This window comes from Salvelinus namaycush, chromosome 6, assembly GCF_016432855.1.
Source record: "Salvelinus namaycush isolate Seneca chromosome 6, SaNama_1.0, whole genome shotgun sequence".
NCBI lineage: Eukaryota > Metazoa > Chordata > Actinopteri > Salmoniformes > Salmonidae > Salvelinus > Salvelinus namaycush.
Genome location: NC_052312.1, coordinates 6,598,648 through 6,620,839, shown reverse-complemented (window position 1 = coordinate 6,620,839; position 22,192 = coordinate 6,598,648). Strand labels below are relative to the sequence as shown.

At 46.5% G+C, this 22,192-nt stretch overlaps 1 protein-coding gene across 1 annotated transcript in view; it reads right to left on the bottom strand.

The window, feature by feature from the left end:
* The window catches only part of LOC120049466 (early nodulin-75-like), a 43,372-nt gene extending 21,459 nt beyond the window's left edge, over nt 1-21,913 (bottom strand). The window contains exons 1-3 of the mRNA XM_038995730.1: nt 21,878-21,913; nt 17,969-18,056; nt 6,286-6,657 (exon numbers count right to left, since the gene is read on the bottom strand). Coding sequence (XP_038851658.1) covers nt 6,286-6,657; nt 17,969-18,056; nt 21,878-21,913 — 496 coding nt within the window. The remainder of the gene's footprint in view (nt 1-6,285; nt 6,658-17,968; nt 18,057-21,877) is intronic.
* Nucleotides 21,914-22,192: the final 279 nt, after the last annotated feature.

Sequence of the window (22,192 nt, the reverse complement as noted above, 5' to 3'; positions counted from 1 at the left end):
TTGGGACCAGGGTCCATAAGGACATCAGTTGTGACCAGGGTCCATAAGGACATCAGTTGGGTCCAGGGTCCATAAGGACATCAGTTGTGACCAGGGTCCATAAGGACATCAGTTGGGTCCAGGGTCCATAAGGACATCAGTTGGGTCCAGGGTCCATAAGGATATCAGTTGGGTCCAGGGTCCATAAGGACATCAGTTGGGTCCAGGGTCCATAAGGACATCAGTTGGGTCCATAAGGACATCAGTTGGGACCAGGGTCCATAAGGACATCAGTTGGGTCCATAAGGACATCAGTTGGGTCCAGGGTCCATAAGGACATCAGTTGGGACCATAAGGACATCAGTTGGGTCCAGGGTCCATAAGGACATCAGTTGGGTCCATAAGGACATCAGTTGGGTCCAGGGTCCATAAGGACATCAGTTGGGTCCATAAGGACATCAGTTGGGTCCAGGGTCCATAAGGACATCAGTTGGGTCCATAAGGACATCAGTTGGGTCCAGGGTCCATAAGGACATCAGTTGGGTCCATAAGGACATCAGTTGGGTACAGGGTCCATAAGGACATCAGTTGGGTCCAGGGTCCATAAGGACTTCAGTTGGGTCCAGGGTCCATAAGGACATCAGTTGGGTCCATAAGGACATCAGTTGGGACCAGGGTCCATAAGGACATCAGTTGGGTCCAGGGTCCATAAGGACATCAGTTGGGTCCAGGGTCCATAAGGACATCAGTTGGGTCCAGGGTCCATAAGGACATCAGTTGGGTCCATAAGGACATCAGTTGGGTCCAGGGTCCATAAGGACATCAGTTGGGTCCAGGGTCCATAAGGACATCAGTTGGGTCCAGGGTCCATAAGGACATCAGTTGGGTCCATAAGGACATCAGTTGTGACCAGGGTCCATAAGGACATCAGTTGGGTCCAGGGTCCATAAGGACATCAGTTGGGTCCAGGGTCCATAAGGACATCAGTTGGGACCAGGGTCCATAAGGACATCAGTTGGGACCAGGGTCCATAAGGACATCAGTTGGGACCATAGGGGACATCAGTTGGGTCCAGGGTCCATAAGGACATCAGTTGGGTCCATAGGGACATCAGTTGGGTCCAGGGACCATAAGGACATCAGTTGGGTCCAGGGTCCATAAGGACATCAGTTGGGTCCATAGGGGACATCAGTTGGGTCCAGGGTCCATAGGGGACATCAGTTGGGTCCAGGGTCCATAAGGACATCAGTTGGGTCCAGGGACCATAAGGACATCAGTTGGGTCCAGGGTCCATAAGGATATCAGTTGGGTCCAGGGTCCATAAGGACATCAGTTGGGTCCATAGGGGACATCAGTTGGGTCCAGGGTCCATAGGGGACATCAGTTGGGTCCAGGGTCCATAAGGACATCAGTTGGGTCCAGGGTCCATAAGGACATCAGTTGGGTCCATAGGGGACATCAGTTGGGTCCAGGGTCCATAGGGGACATCAGTTGGGTCCAGGGACCATAAGGACATCAGTTGGGTCCAGGGTCCATAAGGACATCAGTTGGGTCCAGGGTCCATAGGGGACATCAGTTGGGTCCAGGGTCCATAAGGACATCAGTTGGGTCCAGGGTCCATAAGGACATCAGTTGGGACCATAAGGACATCAGTTGGGACCAGGGTCCATAAGGACATCAGTTGGGACCAGGGTCCATAAGGACATCAGTTGGGTCCATAGGGGACATCAGTTGGGTCCATAGGGGACATCAGTTGGGTCCATAGGGGACATCAGTTGGGTCCATAAGGACATCAGTTGGGTCCAGGGTCCATAAGGACATCAGTTGGGTCCAGGGTCCATAAGGATATCAGTTGGGTCCAGGGTCCATAAGGACATCAGTTGGGTCCAGGGTCCATAAGGACATCAGTTGGGTCCAGGGTCCATAAGGACATCAGTTGGGTCCATAGGGGACATCAGTTGGGTCCAGGGTCCATAGGGGACATCAGTTGGGTCCAGGGTCCATAAGGACATCAGTTGGGTCCAGGGTCCATAAGGACATCAGTTGGGTCCAGGGTCCATAAGGACATCAGTTGGGTCCAGGGTCCATAAGGACATCAGTTGGGTCCATAAGGACATCAGTTGTGACCAGGGTCCATAAGGACATCAGTTGGGTCCAGGGTCCATAAGGACATCAGTTGGGTCCAGGGTCCATAAGGACATCAGTTGGGACCAGGGTCCATAAGGACATCAGTTGGGACCAGGGTCCATAAGGACATCAGTTGGGTCCAGGGTCCATAAGGACATCAGTTGGGACCATAAGGACATCAGTTGGGACCAGGGTCCATAAGGACATCAGTTGGGTCCATAGGGGACATCAGTTGGGTCCATAGGGGACATCAGTTGGGTCCATAGGGGACATCAGTTGGGTCCATAAGGACATCAGTTGGGTCCAGGGTCCATAAGGACATCAGTTGGGTCCAGGGTCCATAAGGATATCAGTTGGGTCCAGGGTCCATAAGGACATCAGTTGGGTCCAGGGTCCATAAGGACATCAGTTGGGTCCAGGGTCCATAAGGACATCAGTTGGGTCCATAGGGGACATCAGTTGGGTCCAGGGTCCATAGGGGACATCAGTTGGGTCCAGGGTCCATAAGGACATCAGTTGGGTCCAGGGTCCATAAGGACATCAGTTGGGTCCAGGGTCCATAAGGACATCAGTTGGGTCCATAAGGACATCAGTTGTGACCAGGGTCCATAAGGACATCAGTTGGGTCCAGGGTCCATAAGGACATCAGTTGGGTCCATAGGGGACATCAGTTGGGTCCATAGGGGACATCAGTTGGGTCCATAGGGGACATCAGTTGGGTCCATAAGGACATCAGTTGGGTCCAGGGTCCATAAGGACATCAGTTGGGTCCAGGGTCCATAAGGATATCAGTTGGGTCCAGGGTCCATAAGGACATCAGTTGGGTCCAGGGTCCATAAGGACATCAGTTGGGTCCAGGGTCCATAAGGACATCAGTTGGGTCCATAGGGGACATCAGTTGGGTCCAGGGTCCATAGGGGACATCAGTTGGGTCCAGGGTCCATAAGGACATCAGTTGGGTCCAGGGTCCATAAGGACATCAGTTGGGTCCAGGGTCCATAAGGACATCAGTTGGGTCCAGGGTCCATAAGGACATCAGTTGGGTCCATAAGGACATCAGTTGTGACCAGGGTCCATAAGGACATCAGTTGGGTCCAGGGTCCATAAGGACATCAGTTGGGTCCAGGGTCCATAAGGACATCAGTTGGGACCAGGGTCCATAAGGACATCAGTTGGGACCAGGGTCCATAAGGACATCAGTTGGGACCAGGGTCCATAAGGACATCAGTTGGGACCAGGGTCCATAAGGACATCAGTTGGGACCAGGGTCCATAAGGACATCAGTTGGGTCCAGGGTCCATAAGGACATCAGTTGGGTCCAGGGTCCATAAGGACATCAGTTGGGTCCAGGGTCCATAAGGACATCAGTTGGGTCCAGGGTCCATAAGGACATCAGTTGGGTCCAGGGTCCATAGGGGACATCAGTTGGGTCCAGGGTCCATAAGTACATCAGTTGGGTCCAGGGTCCATAAGGACATCAGTTGGGTCCAGGGTCCATAAGGACATCAGTTGGGTCCAGGGTCCATAAGGACATCAGTTGGGTCCAGGGTCCATAGGGGACATCAGTTGGGTCCAGGGTCCATAAGGACATCAGTTGGGTCCAGGGTCCATAAGGACATCAGTTGGGACCATAAGGACATCAGTTGGGACCAGGGTCCATAGGGGACATCAGTTGGGACCAGGGTCCATAGGGGACATCAGTTGGGTCCAGGGTCCATAAGGACATCAGTTGGGTCCAGAGTCCATAAGGACATCAGTTGGGTCCAGAGTCCATAAGGACATCAGTTGGGACCAGGGTCCATAGGGGACATCAGTTGGGACCAGGGTCCATAGGGGACATCAGTTGGGACCAGGGTCCATAAGGACATCAGTTGGGACCAGGGTCCATAAGGACATCAGTTGGGTCCATAGGGGACATCAGTTGGGACCAGGGTCCATAGGGGACATCAGTTGGGTCCATAGGGGACATCAGTTGGGTCCATAGGGGACATCAGTTGGGTCCATAGGGGACATCAGTTGGGACCAGGGTCCATAGGGGACATCAGTTGGGACCAGGGTCCATAGGGGACATCAGTTGGGTCCAGAGTCCATAAGGACATCAGTTGGGTCCAGGGTCCATAAGGACATCAGTTGGGTCCATAGGGGACATCAGTTGGGACCAGGGTCCATAGGGGACATCAGTTGGGTCCAGAGTCCATAAGGACATCAGTTGGGTCCAGGGTCCATAAGGACATCAGTTGGGTCCAGGGTCCATAAGGACATCAGTTGGGTCCATAAGGACATCAGTTGTGACCAGGGTCCATAGGGGACATCAGTTGGGACCAGGGTCCATAAGGATATCAGTTGGGACCATAAGGACATCAGTTGGGTCCATAGGGGACATCAGTTGGGTCCATAAGGACATCAGTTGGGTCCATAAGGACATCAGTTGGGTCCAGAGTCCATAAGGACATCAGTTGAGTCCATAAGGACATCAGTTGGGACCAGGGTCCATAAGGACATCAGTTGGGACCAGGGTCCATAAGGACATCAGTTGGGTCCATAGGGACATCAGTTCCCATGCAGACTTCACCATCAACCTACGCATATAATGTTAGCCATGTCTGAATTGAGATCAGTGTGTGCATGAATTTGAATTTTCTCACAAATCTCCCAATGCACCAGTCACGTTAGGATTTGGCCATGTGTATACAGTATGTAACTCTGTTGCGTTTCTACCTGTTCTGAAGAAAGGTGAACTGAGGTGCAGCTGAGCTGTTTCTGTCTGGCTGACTGCCTCTGTTTCTGTCTGGCTGACTGCCTCTGTTTCTGTCTGGCTGACTGCCTCTGTTTCTGTCTAGCTGTCTGCCTCTGTTTCTGTCTGGCTGTCTGCCTCTGTTTCTGTCTGGCTGACTGCCTCTGTTTTTGTCTGGCTGTCTGCCTCTGTTTCTGTCTGGCTGTCTGCCTCTGTTTCTGTCTGGCTGTCTGCCTCTTTTTAATGTCTGGCTGACTGTCTCTTTTTAATGTCTGGCTGACTGCCTCTTTTTAATGTCTGGCTGACTGGCTGTCTGCCTCTTATTCTGTCTGGCTGTCTGCCTGTCTGTTTCTGTCTGCCTCTGTTTCTGTCCGGCTGACTGCCTCTGTTTCTGTCTGGCTGACTGCCTCTTTTTAATGTCTGGCTGACTGCCTCTTTTTAATGTCTGGCTGACTGCCTCTTTTTAATGTCTGGCTGACTGGCTGTCTGCCTCTTATTCTGTCTGCCTGTCTGCCTGTCTGTTTCTGTCTGCCTCTGTTTCTGTCTGGCTGTCTGCCTCTGTTTCTGTCTGGCTGACTGCCTCTTTTTAATGTCTGGCTGACTGCCTCTTTTTAATGTCTGGCTGACTGGCTGTCTGCCTCTTATTCTGTCTGGCTGTCTGCCTGTCTGTTTCTGTCTGCCTCTGTTTCTGTCTGGCTGTCTGCCTGTCTGTTTCTGTCTGCCTCTGTTTCTGTCTGGCTGTCTTTCTCTTTTTAATGTCTGGCTGACTGCCTCTGTTTCTGTCTGGCTGTCTACCTCTGTTTCTGTATGGCTGGCTGTCTTTCTGTCTGCCTCTGTTTCTGTCTGGCTGTCTGCCTCTTATTCTGTCTGGCTGTCTGCCTGTCTGTTTCTGTCTGCCTCTGTTTCTGTCTGGCTGACTGCCTCTGTTTCTGTCTGGCTGACTGCCTCAGTTTCTGTCTGGCTCATTCAGTGTGACCCACTCCCACTTCCCCTTGTGCGTCATAACAATTGTGTGTGTGTGAACATTGTGAAGAGCTCAGTCTCAAGAGACTCCAATGAATCTGTCTGAGACTCTCGTTACTTTCAAGCTCCCTTCTTTTCAAATGGAGGAATTCTCTGGAACTCTTTTCCCAAGCAGCCACACCTTCTGTGTCTGTTCCATTTTCCACAGACACGCACGCACGCACGCACGCACGCACGCACGCACGCACGCACGCACGCACGCACGCACGCACGCACGCACGCACGCATGCACACAGACACACACACAGACGCACACACGTCAGGTCCCATTATCGCTGAGAGGTTCCAAATCAACCGCGATCTCAGCGATGGGACGTCAACTAATCTAATTCTGTTCATTCCATGGAAGCGGATATGTTATGTCCAGTGATTAGTTGCAGAGATGTGAGGGCCAGTGAGGGGTTCTGTGGAGATGTGTGGGCCAGTGAGGGGTTCTGTGGAGATGTGTGGGCCAGTGAGGGGTTCTGTGGAGATGTGTGGGCCAGTGAGGGGTTCTGTGGAGATGTGTGGGCCAGTGAGGGGTTCTGTGGAGATGTGAGGGCCAGTGAGGGGTTCTGTGGAGATGTGTGGGCCAGTGAGGGGTTCTGTGGAGATGTGTGGGCCAGTGAGGGGTTCTGTGGAGATGTGAGGGCCAGTGAGGGGTTCTGTGGAGATGTGAGGGCCAGTGAGGGCTTTTGTGGAGATGTGAGGGCCAGTGAGGGCTTTTGTGGAGATGTGAGGGCCAGTGAGGGCTTTTGTGGAGATGTGAGGGCCAGTGAGGGCTTTTGTGGAGATGTGTGGGCCAGTGAGGGGTTCTGTGGAGATGTGAGGGCCAGTGAGGGCTTTTGTGGAGATGTGTGGCTCTGAAGGACTGGGTGGAATACAGATCAGATGGAGGGCTCTAGTAATGAACCTCTGGAACTCTTACAGGTGAGTGGGTTGGCCGAGCATGGTTTTGATGGAATTTGGTTTCCCCTTGCTACTTTGATGAACTTGGCCTAGTTTGAGTGAAAAGAACAAAACAGAAACATGGATAGATGTTTAATGGATAGAACATTTATAACGGCTACTTTCTCTTCAGGAACATGAAAATATCCTTTCATAGTTTGACACCCTTCGAAATGAACAATGTAACTGTTTTCCCTGCAGAAAAATACCTGAATCTCTCAAAGTAGTCAACCAGCTGTATGTCTTTACAGGAAGTACAGTGATGTGTAAAAGCTTTGTGAGTCACAATGGAAAAGAAGTTGTGCCAAGGAAAGCAGACTGGGTTATCTTGAGGGGAAATCACAGAGGGCAAAATGGCCACACAGAGCGACCAGGTGTTCCAGTTGAATCACCTTTGACAATAAACCTCAATGGTCTGGGAGTGCTTCCATGGTCGTTCCACCGCAAAAAGCATAACATATCGGATTTCCTCACCCACCATCTCAGATTGTTCCGAAATGGTTTCTGTTGTTAGAAACAGATAAGAGTAGCATTCCTGCAACATTTTTCTGTTGAAATGTAATTTGATCTCTGAGATATTAAGCTAATTGATTGCATCTAAAATGGCCATTTTAAATGATAGGATTCATATTATATTGAAATATAAACACAACATGTAAAGTGTTGGTCCCATAAATGTTCCATACGCACAAAAAGCTTTTTTCTCTCAAATTTTGTGCACAAATTTGTTTATATCCATGATAGTGGATATGATAGCATTTCTCCTTTGCCAAGATTATCCATCCACCTGACAGGTGTATAATATCAAGAAGCTGATCAAACAGCATGATCATTACACAGATGCACCTTGTGCCGGGGTCAATAAAAAGCCACTCTAAAATGTGCCGTTTTGTCACACAACACAATGCCACAGATGTCTCAAATTTTGAGGGATGCTGACTGCAGGAAGGTCCACCAGAGCTGTTGCCAGATAATTTAATGTTAATTTCTCTACCTTAAGCCACCTCCAACGTCATTTTAAAGAATATGTCAGTACGTCCAAACTGCCTCACAACCACAGACCATGTGTAACCATGCCAGCCACCCGTCTGAGACCAGCCACCCAGACAGCTGATGAAACTGCACAACCAAAGAATTTCTGCACAAACTGTCACAAACCATCTCAGGGAAGCTCATCTGCGAGCTCATCGTTCTCACCAGGGTCTTGACTTGACTAGAGTTTGGCGTCTTAACCGACTTCAGTTGGCAGATGCTCACTTTCAATGTCCACTGGCACACTGGAGAAGGGTGCTCTTCACGGATGAATCCTGGTTTCAACTGTACCGGGCAGATGGCAGACAGCGTGTATGGCGTCGTGTGGGTCGAGCTGTTTGCTGATGTCAACGCTGTGAACAGAGTGCGGTGGTGGTGGGGTTATGGTATGGGTAGGCATAAGCTACGAACACAGAACACAATTGCATTTTATCGATGGCCATTTGAATGCACAGAGATACCGTGATGAGATCCTGAGGCCCATTGTCCTGCTATTCATCTGCCGCCATAACCTCATGTTTCAGCATTATAATGCACAACCCCATGTCGCAAGGATCTGTACACAATTCCTGGAAGCTGAAAATGTCCCAGTTCTTCCATGGCCTTCAAACTCACCAGACATGTCTCCCATTGAGCATGTTTGGGATGCTCTGGATTGACATGTACGACAGCGTGTTCCAGTTCCCACAGGCCACAATCAACAGCCTGATCAACTCTATGCGAGGGAGATGTGTCGAGCTGCATGAGGCAAATGGTGGTCACACCAGATACTGACTGGTTCTCTGATCCACACCCCTACTTGTTTTTAAAGGTATCTGTGACCAACAGATATATATCGGTATTCCCAGTCATGTGAAATCCATAGATTAGGGCCTAATTTACTTATTTCAATTGACTGATTTCCTTATATAAACTGTAACTCAGTAAAATCTTTGAAATTGTTGTATTTTGCATTTGATATTTTTGGTCAGTGTATATTCAATAAATATAGTACCTTAAATTTGATTTGAACCAAAGCCTTTTCTAACAGTGAGTTAGAAATGAAGAATCCAAAGGAATGGTCAAATGCCACCCACACCTCACACTCCAAGCCAATCCCACCCCAACAATGATTATACTGAATAGTATTAGTTCTCTGTGTCTGACTAGTAGTATGGAGCTGCATCTCTGAGTCTTGTGTTCTTCATCCTATGTAGTGAATTGTCCCCCTGATCAGAGAAATTAGTCTTTGAAGTTGTTAGGTTTATATCCCATCCTACATCCTGCTGTTACCAGGTTCTGGCCACTAGATGGTGCTGTTCTTGCAATTAGGTGAAACGAGTTGAAAGATTTGGCAGTTACCTGTATATTAGCATTTTCACACTTAATGTTCAAATCATCCTAAAATATCAAAAAACTTGATTGTGTAACTCAATGATGTTACTTATACACTACAAGACATTAGGAGCATCTTCCTTTCCATGACACTAACTGACCAGGTGAATCCAGGTGAAAGTTATAATCTCTTGTTGATGCCACTTGTTAAATCCACTTCAATCAGTGTAGATGAAGGGGAGGAGACCGGTTAAAGAAGGATTTTTAAGCCTTGAGAGAATTGAGACATGAATTGTGTATGTGGGCCATTCAGAGGGTGAATGGGCAAGACAAAATACACTGCTCAAAAAAATAAAGGGAACACTTAAACAACACAATGTAACTCCAAGTCAATCACACTTCTGTGAAATCAAACTGTCCACTTAGGAAGCAACACTGATTGACAATAAATGTCACATGCTGTTGTGCAAATGGAATAGACAAAAGGTGGAAATTATAGGCAATTAGCAAGACACCCCCAATAAAGGAGTGATTCTGCAGGTGGTGACCACAGACCACTTCTCAGTTCCTATGCTTCCTGGCTGATGTTTTGGTCACTTTTGAATGCTGGCGGTGCTCTCACTCTAGTGGTAGCATGAGATGGAGTCTACAACCCACACAAGTGGCTCAGGTAGTGCAGCTCATCCAGGATGGCACATCAATGCGAGCTGTGGCAAGAAGGTTTGCTGTGTCTGTCAGCGTAGTGTCCAGAGCATGGAGGCGCTACCAGGAGACAGGCCAGTACATCAGGAGACGTGGAGGAGGCCGTAGGAGGGCAACAACCCAGCAGCAGGACCGCTACCTCCGCCTTTGTGCAAGGAGGAGCACTGCCAGAGCCCTGCAAAATGACCTCCAGCAGGCCACAAATGTGCATGTGTCTGCTCTGGTATCTGTAGTAGTAGTAGTAGTGGTATCTGTAGTAGTGGTAGTAGTAATAGTAGTGGTATCTGTAGTAGTAGTAGTAGTAATAGTAGTGGTATCTGTAGTAGTAGTAGTAGTACCACTAGTAGTAGTAGTAGTATCTGTTGTTGTAGTAGAATCTGTTGTAGTAGTAGTGGTATCTGTTGTAGTAGTAGTAGCAGTGGCACTTTTAGCATGTACATCTTGATGGGGCAAACAAACAAACAATGCGAGATGCATGCCAGCAAAGCCACTACACAGTTGTGGAAAAAGTACTGATTTGTCATACTTGAGTAAAAATAAAGATACCGTCGTAGAAAATGACTCAAGTAAAAGTGAAAGTCACCCAGTAAAATACTACTTGACTAAAAGTATAAAAGTATTTGGTTTTAAATATACTTAAGTATCAAAAGTAAAAGTACGACTAATTTACATTTTCTTGTTTTTTAAATATGGATAGCCAAGGCACACTCCAACACTCAGACATAATTTACAAACAAAGCATTTGTGTTTAATGAGTCCGCCAGATCAGAGGCAGTTGGGATGACGAGGGATGTTCTCTTGATTAGTGTGTGAATTGAACCATTTTCTGTCCTGCTAAGCATTCAAAATTGTTACATCTGCTCCTGCCACACCCCCTAGTGGACATCCGGTGTCTCCTGCAGCCACTCCTCCAGTACACTCTCTCTCTCACTCTCTCCTACTCCCTTTCTATTTGTGTGTTATATTGTGGTTGGATACAGGTGTGCTAGAGCCAGAGCGGATCCTCACCAGGTGCAACCCGTTCCATATCAAGACCTCTACAAATACTCAGTCCTGCCACTTCCACTCTGCCGGATCGTAATCTCCGTTCAGTCAGTCATGCGTCTAGCTATTTGTTATTATTTAAGATCCTGTATCCTGCTGTGCCTGTTTCCTGCTGTGCCTGACGCTGTATCTCCTCTCACTGCAGTTTTGCCGCTCTGACTCTGGTTTCTGTCTCCTGTTCCACATCTCACCACCCTGCTACTCTGTTCTGGATTCAACTCACCTTCACTCCCTTGGATTCCCCTCCAGACCTGTTTATCCTGTCCCAACCCAGTTCACTCCAACCTCAGCCCTCCACATCTGGTTTCCTACAACTCATCCGAGCTTCCCTGGATCTGCACTTCATCTCTCCCTGTGTTACAATAAATATCTTGGTTCATTCATCCCTGTTTCCTGGTCTGAGTCTGCTCTTGGTTCCCCCTTTGCTGCTTCGCTTAACAGTACGATCCGGCCAAGATATGAACCCAGCAGACTCGGATACTCCCTACCGAATTCTCATCGGTCAAGGCGCCCTGCTCAGTCAACATGACCAATCCTTAAAAACCCTTCTGGAGTCTACCAATGAGTTTTCACGGAACCTGTCTGTCCTACAGGGCCAAACCTTCGCCCAAAGCTCACAACCTGTCCCAAGTCCTTCCTCTCCACCCCGGGAGCCATTTGTTCCTACTCCCGAGCGCTACGATGGTAATCTCGGAGCTTGCAGAGCCTTTTTAGTATAATGTTCACTAGTATTTGAGCAACAGCCCTACTCTTATTCTAGTGAACAAGCGACGATTTCGTTTTTGATTGGTTGTCTCTGTGGTGCAGCTCTTTCCTGGGCCACGGCTGGATGGGAGAGACAGTCCCCCATCTGCTTCTCCTATAGTAGATTCAGGGAGGAGATGAGGAAGGTTTTTGACCACCCGGTCTGCGGAAAGGACGCCGCTAAACGACTCCTGTCCCTCCGTCAAGGCTCCCAGAGTGTTGCTGAAATGATATGTGAGTTCCGCACCCTCGCAGCAGAGAGTGGTTGGAATGAGGAGGCTCTTCAGGGAGCATTCCGGAACCATCAAGGACGAGTTGGTGTCCAGAGAGGAGCCTGAGTATCTTGATGAACTCATTTCTCTCACTATTGACAACTGTCTCCGGGAGCGTCGGAGGGAGAGGGTAGATGGGGTTGGAAGTTCCTTAACATCTGCTTCAGTGCCTTGCTCTTCTCCTCCGACTGCAGCCCAACCCCAGGCACGTTCTAAGCCTGAACCCATGCAGCTTGGCCGGACCCGTCTATCTCCAGAGGAGAGGCAGCGGCGTATTGACACTAGGAGCTGTCTATGCTGTGGCCAGTTTGGTCACCTGGTTTCCGCTTGTTCCCTGCGTCCAGTAAAAGGAGGCTCAGCTATTATGGGGGAAATACTTTTGAGACAAATCGCCGGCCCATCTTCCCCCAGACCCCTGTTTGAGGCCAACCTGGTGTGGCAAAGCCAGGCTTTTTCTCTATCTGCTCTTATAGATTCAGGTGCCAAAGAGAGTTTTCTGGACCGAGGTGTTGTTAACCAGTTGGGCCTGGACACCGTTCCACTTAATGCACCTCTCAATGCCAACGCTCTCAATGGTAAGCTTCTCTTCCGTGTCTGAGAGAACCGTTCCAGTTATCCTGCGTCTCTCTGGTAATCACTAGGAAAAGATCAGTTTCCACATAATCAACAGTCCCAACTCCCCCCTGGTTCTGGGTCATCCATGGTTAAAACTACACAACCCACAGATTTACTTGGCTACCGAGAGGATAACTACTTGGAGTACCTTTTGTCATTCCAATGGTCTACATTCTGCCCTTCCACCTGCCTTGTCTGTACCCCAGTCCATTCCAGATCGTCCGGACCTGTCTTCTGTTCCTCCAGAGTATCACGGTCTAGCTCCTGTGTTCAGTAAGCACCACACCCATCTCTGCCGTATGACTGTGTTATCGAGCTTCAGCCTGGAGCTCCTCTCCTCAGCAGCAGGTTGTATAACCTCTCTCGCCCCGAGCAAGAGGCTATGGAGGAATACATCCAGGATTCCCTGGCTGTCGGACATATCAGGCCTTCTTCCTTTCCGATGGGAGCTGGGTTTTTCTTTGTCGAGAAAAAGGATGGGTCACTGAGGCCGTGCATAGACTTCAGTGGGTTGAATAGTATCACTGTCAGGAACACGTATCCCTTGCCACTCATCAGTTCTGCTTTTGCCCCCCTCCATGGTGCCACAGTGTTCACTGAACTCGACCTCTGGAATGCCTACCACCTTGTCCGCATCCGAGAGGGGGTCGAGTGGAAAACGACATTCAACACACCACTTGGACACTGAGTATTTGGCCGTTTGGTCTCACTAACGCCCCTGAAGTTTTTCAGAGCCTGGTGAATGATGTTTGGAGGGATGTTATTGGACGCCTTGTTATTGTCTATGTGGATGACATTCTTTCTTTTTTCAAAGGACCTTGAGGCTCACAAGCAACACGTTCACCAAGTGCTCCAACGGCTGTTGGAGAATAAACTTTTTGTTAAGGCTGAGAAATGTGAGTTTCATGTTTCCTCTGTCCTTTTAGGGTTACATTATTGCACAAGGACAGCTACAAATGGACCCTGCCAAGGTTAGAGCAGTCAGAGTGGCCTGTGCCTGATAATCTGAAGCAGCTACAGCGTTTTCTGGGGTTTGCCAATTTTTACAGACGTTTCATCTGTGACTACAGTCGTTTGGCAACTCCTCTCACCACTCTCACCTCCATCTCCACTCACAAGTTCATAAACATTTTTCCCAGTCATAGCTTCCCAGTCATCCCAAGTTCCCAGTTATCTTGAACTCATTAAAGTCAGATTTTGCAGTTCTGAGTTAAGTTGATTTGAGCGCGGCACAAATCATGCTTCATTGTCAGCACGGCCAATGTTGAATGTTTATAATTTTAAACTTGGAAAAGAGACCCTTAAACCGAGAATTGGGACCTCACACCCACAACTCTGAATAGCAGGCTAGTGATTGCTTTGCAGTGCTTGCAAATAGCCACTGATTCCTTCCAAACCACTCATTGTTGAATTTGCGATTTCCAACCTGTGTAATGTTTATGTCTAATGGCTGATGAGCACCGATACGTTTTATCTATATTTTCTCTTAATTATTTGTCTACATATGACAAGGATTAAAAAGGATTTGCCAGTAGATTGTTGACTTGATTACATTTACATTTAAGTCATTTAGCAGACGCTCTTATCCAGAGCGACTTACAAATTGGTGCATTCACCTTATGATATCCATGATAAATGATGAATGGATAAATGATGATGACTGCTAACTAAGATTTTAAAAGTATGATGTTGACATGAGCAGTCCGATCAAAGCTGTGGTAGATAAAACGTGATTTGATATCATTTTACCTGTGGCCAATGACCTTGAGCCTTCTTGGATGGGCACTTCCAATGTAACTCTATGGCAGCACCCAAGGGGCTAGAATTTTCTAGCTCTACCCTTAGACTTGGCAGTGACATAGTGTCCCTATGAGTGACAGAACATTGTGCCAATCACGGTGCAACGCTCCGTATTTTCCAATGGCTTGCCCCACCACCACAGAAAGCACTTAGCTAGGCTGAAACACCTGCATTTTGGAGCTGCCTTACTCAGGAAAACAAAAAAGAGACCATGTTTGTATGTGGCTTTTTTAACTCAATGATATACAGTTTATGAAATGAAGCCGGAACGTACGTGTCTGTGTGTGTGTGTGCTACTACTACTACTTACGTAGCCCACGTCTGGCCTATAGCAGGTGTATGCTCCTAGAATGCTGTGCAGCACGTCGTAGTACGGACCTCCCTGTCGAAACACAGGTGATATTTTAACTAATACAAACACATACATTTTAGTCATTTAGCAGACACTCTTATCCAGAGCCACTTACAGTTGGTGCATCTTAAGACAGCTAGAAGAGACAACATATCAGTCATAGAAAGTACATGTTCCCTCTAAGTAGCTATCAGCAAAGTCAGTGCAAGTAGGAAAAGACAAGTGCATATATATATATATATATAAACTCAGCACAAAAAAAAACGTCCCTTTTTCAGGACCCTGCCTTTTAAAGATACAGTTGAAGTCGGAAGTTTACATACACTTAGGTTGGAGTCATTAAAACTCGTTTTTCACCCACTCCACAAATTTCTTGTTAACAAACTATAGTTTTAGCAAGTCGGTTAGGACATCGACTTTGTGCATGACACAAGTAATTTTTCCAAAAATTGTTTACAGACAGATTATTTCACTTATAATTCACTGTATCACAATTCCAGCGGGTCAGAAGTTTACATACACTATGTTTTCTGTGCCTTTAAACAACTTTTAAAATTTAAAAAAATGATGTCATGGCTTTAGAAGCTTCTGCTAGCCTAATTGACATCATTTGAGTCAATTGGAGGTGTATCTGTGGATGTATTTCAAAGCTTAACTTCAAACTCAGTGCCTCTGCTTGACATTATGGGAAAATCAAAAGAAAGCCAAGACCTCAGAAAAAAATGTGTAGACCTCCACAAGTCTGGTTCATCCTTGGGAGCAATTTCCAAATGCTTGAAGGTAGCACGTTCACAATAGTACGCAAGAATAAACACCATGGGACCACGCATCCATCATACCGCTCAGGAAGGAGACCCGTTCTGTCTCCTAGAGATGAACGTACTTTGGTGCGAAAAGTGCAAATCAATCCCAGAACAACAGCAAAGGACCTTGTGAAGATGCTGGAGGAAACGGGTACAAAAATATCTATATCCAAAGTAAAACTACTTATATATCGACATAACCTGAAAGGCCACTCAGCAAGGAAGAAGCCACTGCTCCAAAACTGCCATAAAAAGCCAGACTACGGTTTGCAACTGCACATGGGGACAAAGATTGTACTTTTTGGAGAAATGTCCTCTGGTCTGATGAAACAAAAATATAACTATTTGGCCATAATGACCATCGTTATGTTTGGAGGAAAAAGGGGGAGGCTTGCAAGCCGAAGAACACCATTCCAACCGTGAAGCATGGGGGTGGCAGCATCATGTTGTGGGGGTGCTTTGCTGCAGGAGGGACTGGTGCACTTCACAAAATAGATGGCATCATGAGGCAGGAAAATTATGTGGATATATTGAAGCAACATCTCAAGACATCAGTCAGGAAGTTAAAGCTTGTTCGCAAATGGGTCTTCGAAATGGGCAAACATACTTCCAAAGTTGTGGCAAAATAGCTTAAGGACAACAAAGTCAAGGTATTGGAGTGGCCATCACAAAGCCCTGACCTCAATCCTATAGAAAATGTGTGGGCAGAACTGAAAAAGCATGTGGGAGCAAGGAGGCCTACAAACCTGACTTATTTACACCAGTCAGGAGGAATGGGTCAAAATTCACCCAACTTATTGTGGGAAGCTTGTGGAAGGCTACCCGAAACGTTTGACCCAAGTTAAACAATTTATAGGCAATGTTACCAAATACTAAATGATTGTATGTAAACTTCTGACCCACTGGGAATGTGATGAAAGAAATAAAAGCTGAAATAAATCATTCTCTCTACTATTATTCTGACATTTCACATCCTTAAAATAAAGTGGTGATCCTAACTGACCTAAGACAGGGATTTTTACTAGGATTAAATGTCAGGAATTGTGAAAAACTCAGTTCAAATGTATTTGGCCAAGGTGTATGTAAACTTCCGACTTCAACTGTATATATATATTTTTTTTACATTGTTTGCAAACTGATATGTGACACGTAGTAACGCAAAAATAACATGCAAAACAGTTATTTTATTATTATTATAATTTTTTGCAAAAAATGTTGGGCTCAAAACCTGCCCTGAATGACAGAGCCACTGACAAGACAAAACAAATGGAAAATGAAAGGTGGATCGGCGATGGCTAGAAGACCGGTGACGTCGACCGCCGAACGTTGCCCGAACAAGGAGAGGGACCGATTTCGGAGGAAGTCGTGACACAGTTTTATTTAGTAGTAGTAGAAGTAACAGTAGTAGTACTATATTTAACTTTTATTTAGTAGTAGTAGTAGAAGTAACAGTAGTAGTACTATATTTAACCTTTATTTAGTAGTAGTAGAAGTAACAGTAGTAGTACTTTATTTAACCTTTAATTAGTAGTAGTAGAAGTAACAGTAGTAGTACTTTATTTAACCTTTATTTAGTAGTAGTAGAAGTAGCAGTAGTAGTACTATATTTAACCTTTATTTAGTAGTAGTAGAAGTAACAGTAGTAGTATTTGGATAGTTCTTCTGTAACTTGCAGAATTGTTTTATATATTTTTTTATTTAACCTTTTAACCTTTTATTTAATAACTAGGCAAGTAATTGTTTCCTCTGGATCCTACAATACAGAAGGTCGTGAACTTTCTTCTGGTCATCGTCTCGTCAATCAAAGACTTTAGTCTGTGGCGTTTGGCTTTGATGAGTAGCTTCCTGCCTGCAGAGAGGGAGAGGGGCGTTGAAAGGCGGTCGACATGCAGCCAGAAGCTTTCTTTGTCAGAGGCTACGGCCGTGACTTTTTTCACCAGACACTCCAGCTGTGATTTCACAATGCACAGTGCAACTTGACCACGAAGCCGACATTTGCTTCCTGTCGTTGGTATGTTGCAGGTAGTATGAATCATTAGCTGATCAATTGGATCAAAGAGCGATCAACTTAGTTGGTTTTAGGTTGTTTTTACATTATGTCAACGTTTCTGGAACATGAATCTATCTTACAACATTGGCCATAACTTACTTTCATTGGCTCAGAATCAGTGACCCCACTGTGCCCTTTCCCCCACATGGGCCCTGATCAGCCAGTGATAGGGCTGTGGGGTCAGATTAGGGGTCATTGGGGGGTCACAGAGTGGCGAGGGGCATGGGAGAGTGGATTACTGGCTGAATGTTTTGACTGCAGCTGCCACCTCACACACACACACACACACACACACACACACACACACACACACACACACACACACACACACACACACACACACACTAGTTAATCCCATCACAAGGGATATCAGGCAGGTGGCCCCTGTATATTAACACTACAAAGCCTCTTTGTGGATGTTGACAAAAGGTTTCTCTTTAAAGGACCTACCTGTCCCATAACACCTGTAATTAGTCTCTGTGACCTCAGGGTCGTTGCCGTGGGTGATTAGAGCCAGGCTGGTGTGCGACGATAGCACCTGGGGACAGACCCAGAGAGGTAAGAGGGTCAGGAACGCTGTTGCGACGTTCCCGCAATGTTCTGTCAACCTTTAATAGATGGTTGCCTCAGTAGACGGCTATGCGCTGATGCTAAGGGTAATACCGAAGGAACTCAAGCTGAAAGTATGCTGACGTGGTTTTACGGGAGTTGTGGCTGGGAGGTTGTCTGTACATAGTGTGGATACAGTCAAGTCCTATCCAAAATGAAAACAGGCCCAATCCCAAATCAACCCCTAAACCCTACACCCTATGCACTTGTAGAGATCTGAGATGATTGGACATGTGAAATTTCAACCTAGCCTATTAAAGGACAAGGTGGTGCGATTGCCATGCTAAACTGTTAAATTCTCTCAGATCTCCACAAGAGCATAGGATAGAAAATCAAGTCAAATGTTATTGGTCACATACACGTGTTCAGCAGATGTTATTGGTCACATACACGTGTTCAGCAGATGTTATTGGTCACATACACGTGTTCAGCAGATGTTATTGGTCACATACACGTGTTCAGCAGATGTTATTGGTCACATACACGTGTTCAGCAGATGTTATTGGTCACATACACGTGTTCAGCAGATGTTATTGGTCACATACACGTGTTCAGCAGATGTTATTGGTCACATACACGTGTTCAGCAGATGTTATTGGTCACATACACGTGTTCAGCAGATGTTATTGGTCACATACACGTGTTCAGCAGATGTTATTGGTCACATACACGTGTTCAGCAGATGTTATTGGTCACATACACGTGTTCAGCAGATGTTATTGGTCACATACACGTGTTCAGCAGATGTTATTGGTCACATACACGTGTTCAGCAGATGTTATTGGTCACATACACGTGTTCAGCAGATGTTATTGGTCACATACACGTGTTCAGCAGATGTTATTGGTCACATACACGTGTTCAGCAGATGTTATTGCAGGTGTAGCGAAATGCTTATGGAATGCAGTGTGGGATGGAATACATCCCAGATTCTTTCTTCTATTCTGAACGTTCACGGTCTCTATTTCTGGAGAAGGTGTTAAAGCCAAGCGAGTATGTGGGTGGATCTATCCCATTCCTCTCGAAGGCTGCTGGGTAGTGGGTACTCCTTACGCACAGAGAAGTTCCTCTCAGGAGCTCCGTCGTCTCCTTCTGTTCACTTCCAACCACAAGAGACTACCGGTTCCCTCAGTCAGTGTGGAGCTACCAAACCACTCAGACGAGCATTTAGATCCTAGTGATGTAACTGTAACACTGTATGTCTTTGCTTCAGGAGGTAGGAGGGTCACACCATCACAAGTCATAGACACGTGATGTTCAAGATAAAAGGAACCCGATGACTTTGTCACAGAACGATGTTTCCTTATTTAAAGCTTTTTTCACCTATATATACTGTTTAAGACGCATACATACAGTACCCCTGCATACTGTACATATATAGCACAACAGTGAGGTTAATTCAACGTACGGCAGAGCTCTGCAGAGGAGGAAGAGTGACTTGGCTACTTGAGTGCGAATAGCGCTATCCGTCACGGTTGGTTTCGACCGTGATTGGAAGTCCTTGCGGGAATTATGGGGAATGCCTCGAGTCATGCACGAGTGTTGAATCGAACCGGGAGATATTTGCGTTGCGAGCATGCTTGTCCTCGGCATGTGCGAGTGAATGAATGGCACTCCATGCATGTAAATGGAGAAATTGTTTAGTCTTTCAGTGTATCTGCCCGAAAGGGGAAACCTAGGAATATGAAAATAGCACCAGTCAACTGTGACAATTGTAGAAATTGAGACGAGAGAGAAGGATATATATTTATTTATAATACCCAGATACAGTACTTCGGTAGCTGACAACCTTGTCAATGTAGAAGAGAAAAAAATCAGAATATTGTCATAGAAATTAAACTACGCATCCACCTGCCTGGTTGGATGGTAAATACCACGGTCTACGGACGGCTTGTAGAAATGGCTAGTCAGGCACTGTCAAAGTAAATGAAGCAGGAGCAGACAACGGACACAGAACCAGGAATACAGATAAATGCATTATCGTACATCGGAGAACGTATGGAGAGGTGTTATAACACAATGGTGACTCGAAAAAAAATGGCGGTTCCCTGGCTATTTAAGCATTAATAATGAACTTAATGACTGTCACCCAGAGCTTAATTAAGCCCTTGCTCTGGCAGCCCGGGGTTCAGGTGTATCATAGTTAATTAACACATGGTCATTAATTTTCTGAGTGGGTGGTGGATGGGATGCTCCTGAGCTGTACGGAAGCCTCTCTAAGACAGGCTAGACTCACTGAGTGTGTGTGAATTCAGAACAGTGCTGTTTAGATTAGTTCAAGAGGATGGTCTTTGGCTTGAAAGTGGAAGATTCTGCTCCAGAGCAGTGAAAGTAGGTTTCAAGTTCATCCAAGATGTCAGCTAGGATTCAGCCCCACTAGAATAGAGAAACTCTATTTTAACAAGAAACAGTCCTCCATCTGAGACCGGAAGTGATTTTAAATGAACGTTGATTCAGTCGTTGCTGATCGGGGTGGTTCAGCTGCGGAGATTACAATCATTATCCATGATAGTTCAGAAAGGAGAAGAGAAGGTGAATGTAACAGTTTCTCAATAACTTTGAGTCTCTCCTTGTACCAGAGCTGTTTATCATGTTCATATTTTCAAATAGTTGGAGAAAACTGTCTCCACTTTCCTCGAGTGCAGAGCCAACGTCCGTCTGAAGAGGTTTAGGAGATGAGAGAGATGTTATCCTCTGCCTGGCTTGTGTTCAGGTGCCTGTGGCTGTGAGCTGAGAGATTAGCCATGTCTTTGTGTGTGTGTGTGTGTGTGTGTGTGTGTGTGTGTGTGTGTGTGTGTGTGTGTGTGTGTGTGTGTGTGTGTGTGTGTGTGTGTGTGTGTGTGTGTGTGTGTGTGTGTGTGTGTGTGTGTGTGTGTGTGTGTGGTTTTCACTGCAGTGGACTGGTGTGTGTTTCAGGGGGTATGGGAATTAGGAAGGTAAGAAGGTAATCCGACGGGCATTGGAAGGGAAGGTGCATGATTCACCTGCAAACTCATTCCCAGAAAATAGAAAAAAGCACAAAGGCACTAAGGTTTCAGTTCATTACATAGTATTGTGTAATTGTCGCAGAACATACTCTCTCACTCTCTCTCTCTCTCTCTCTCTCTCTCTCTCTCTCTCTCTCTCTCTCTCTCTCTCTCTCTCTCTCTCTCTCTCTCTCTCTCTCTCTCTCTCTCTCTCTCTCTCTCTCTCTCTCTCTCTCTCTCTGTCTGTGTTTCTCTCTGTCTGTGTTTCTCTCTGTCTCTCTCTCTCTCTTTCTGTTTCTCTCTCTCTGTCTCTCTCTGTCTCTCTGTTTCTCTCTGTCTCTCTCTCTCTCTCTCTCTGTTCCCCTCTCTCTATCTCCATCTCTTTTTGATCAGGGATTTACACACAAGGCAAGCATGGCATCTGTGGTGGACAGATAAGGCTGCTGTACAGATTAGTCCAGTGGTGGATTTCCTCGACATGCCACAAAGGACGGGGGTCAGCCTGAAACACTGACCAGACACATCACTACTGATAGCCACCATGCATCGCTAACGGATGCTAACCGACGCTAACGGACAACACCTCACAGGGATCTTATGGTGTTCATGCACCTCTACTGATAGCCGCCGATACTAACAAGCTAACAGACGCTAACCTCACAGGGATCCTATGGTGTTCATGCACCACTACTGATAGCCACCAATGCTAACATGCTAACAGACGCTAACAGACATGCCTTACAGGGATGCTATGTTGTTTCCTGTCTGTCTTGGTCCTACTCACCTTGATCCTGGATACCTTGATATTGGTTTCTGCCATGTTTGTTTGGCTAAATGAAAGCCTTGATCATTGGACAAATCAGCAGTGCTAACCAAATTGAGTGGTTGAATGGTAAAATAGTCCAAACTGTCCAAAACTCTTATGAGGCCTATAAATGCATCGATTGATTTGAAAATTCAGAAATTCTACCAATATTACCCCTGGCTTCAGGACTGCAGTATGAACTGATGTGAAAAACTGAAATCTCCAGGGGAAGCTTGTACAGGTGGCAACAGTCCAGTCCTACTGTATAGGAAACAGAAGAAGAGAATCAAAGAG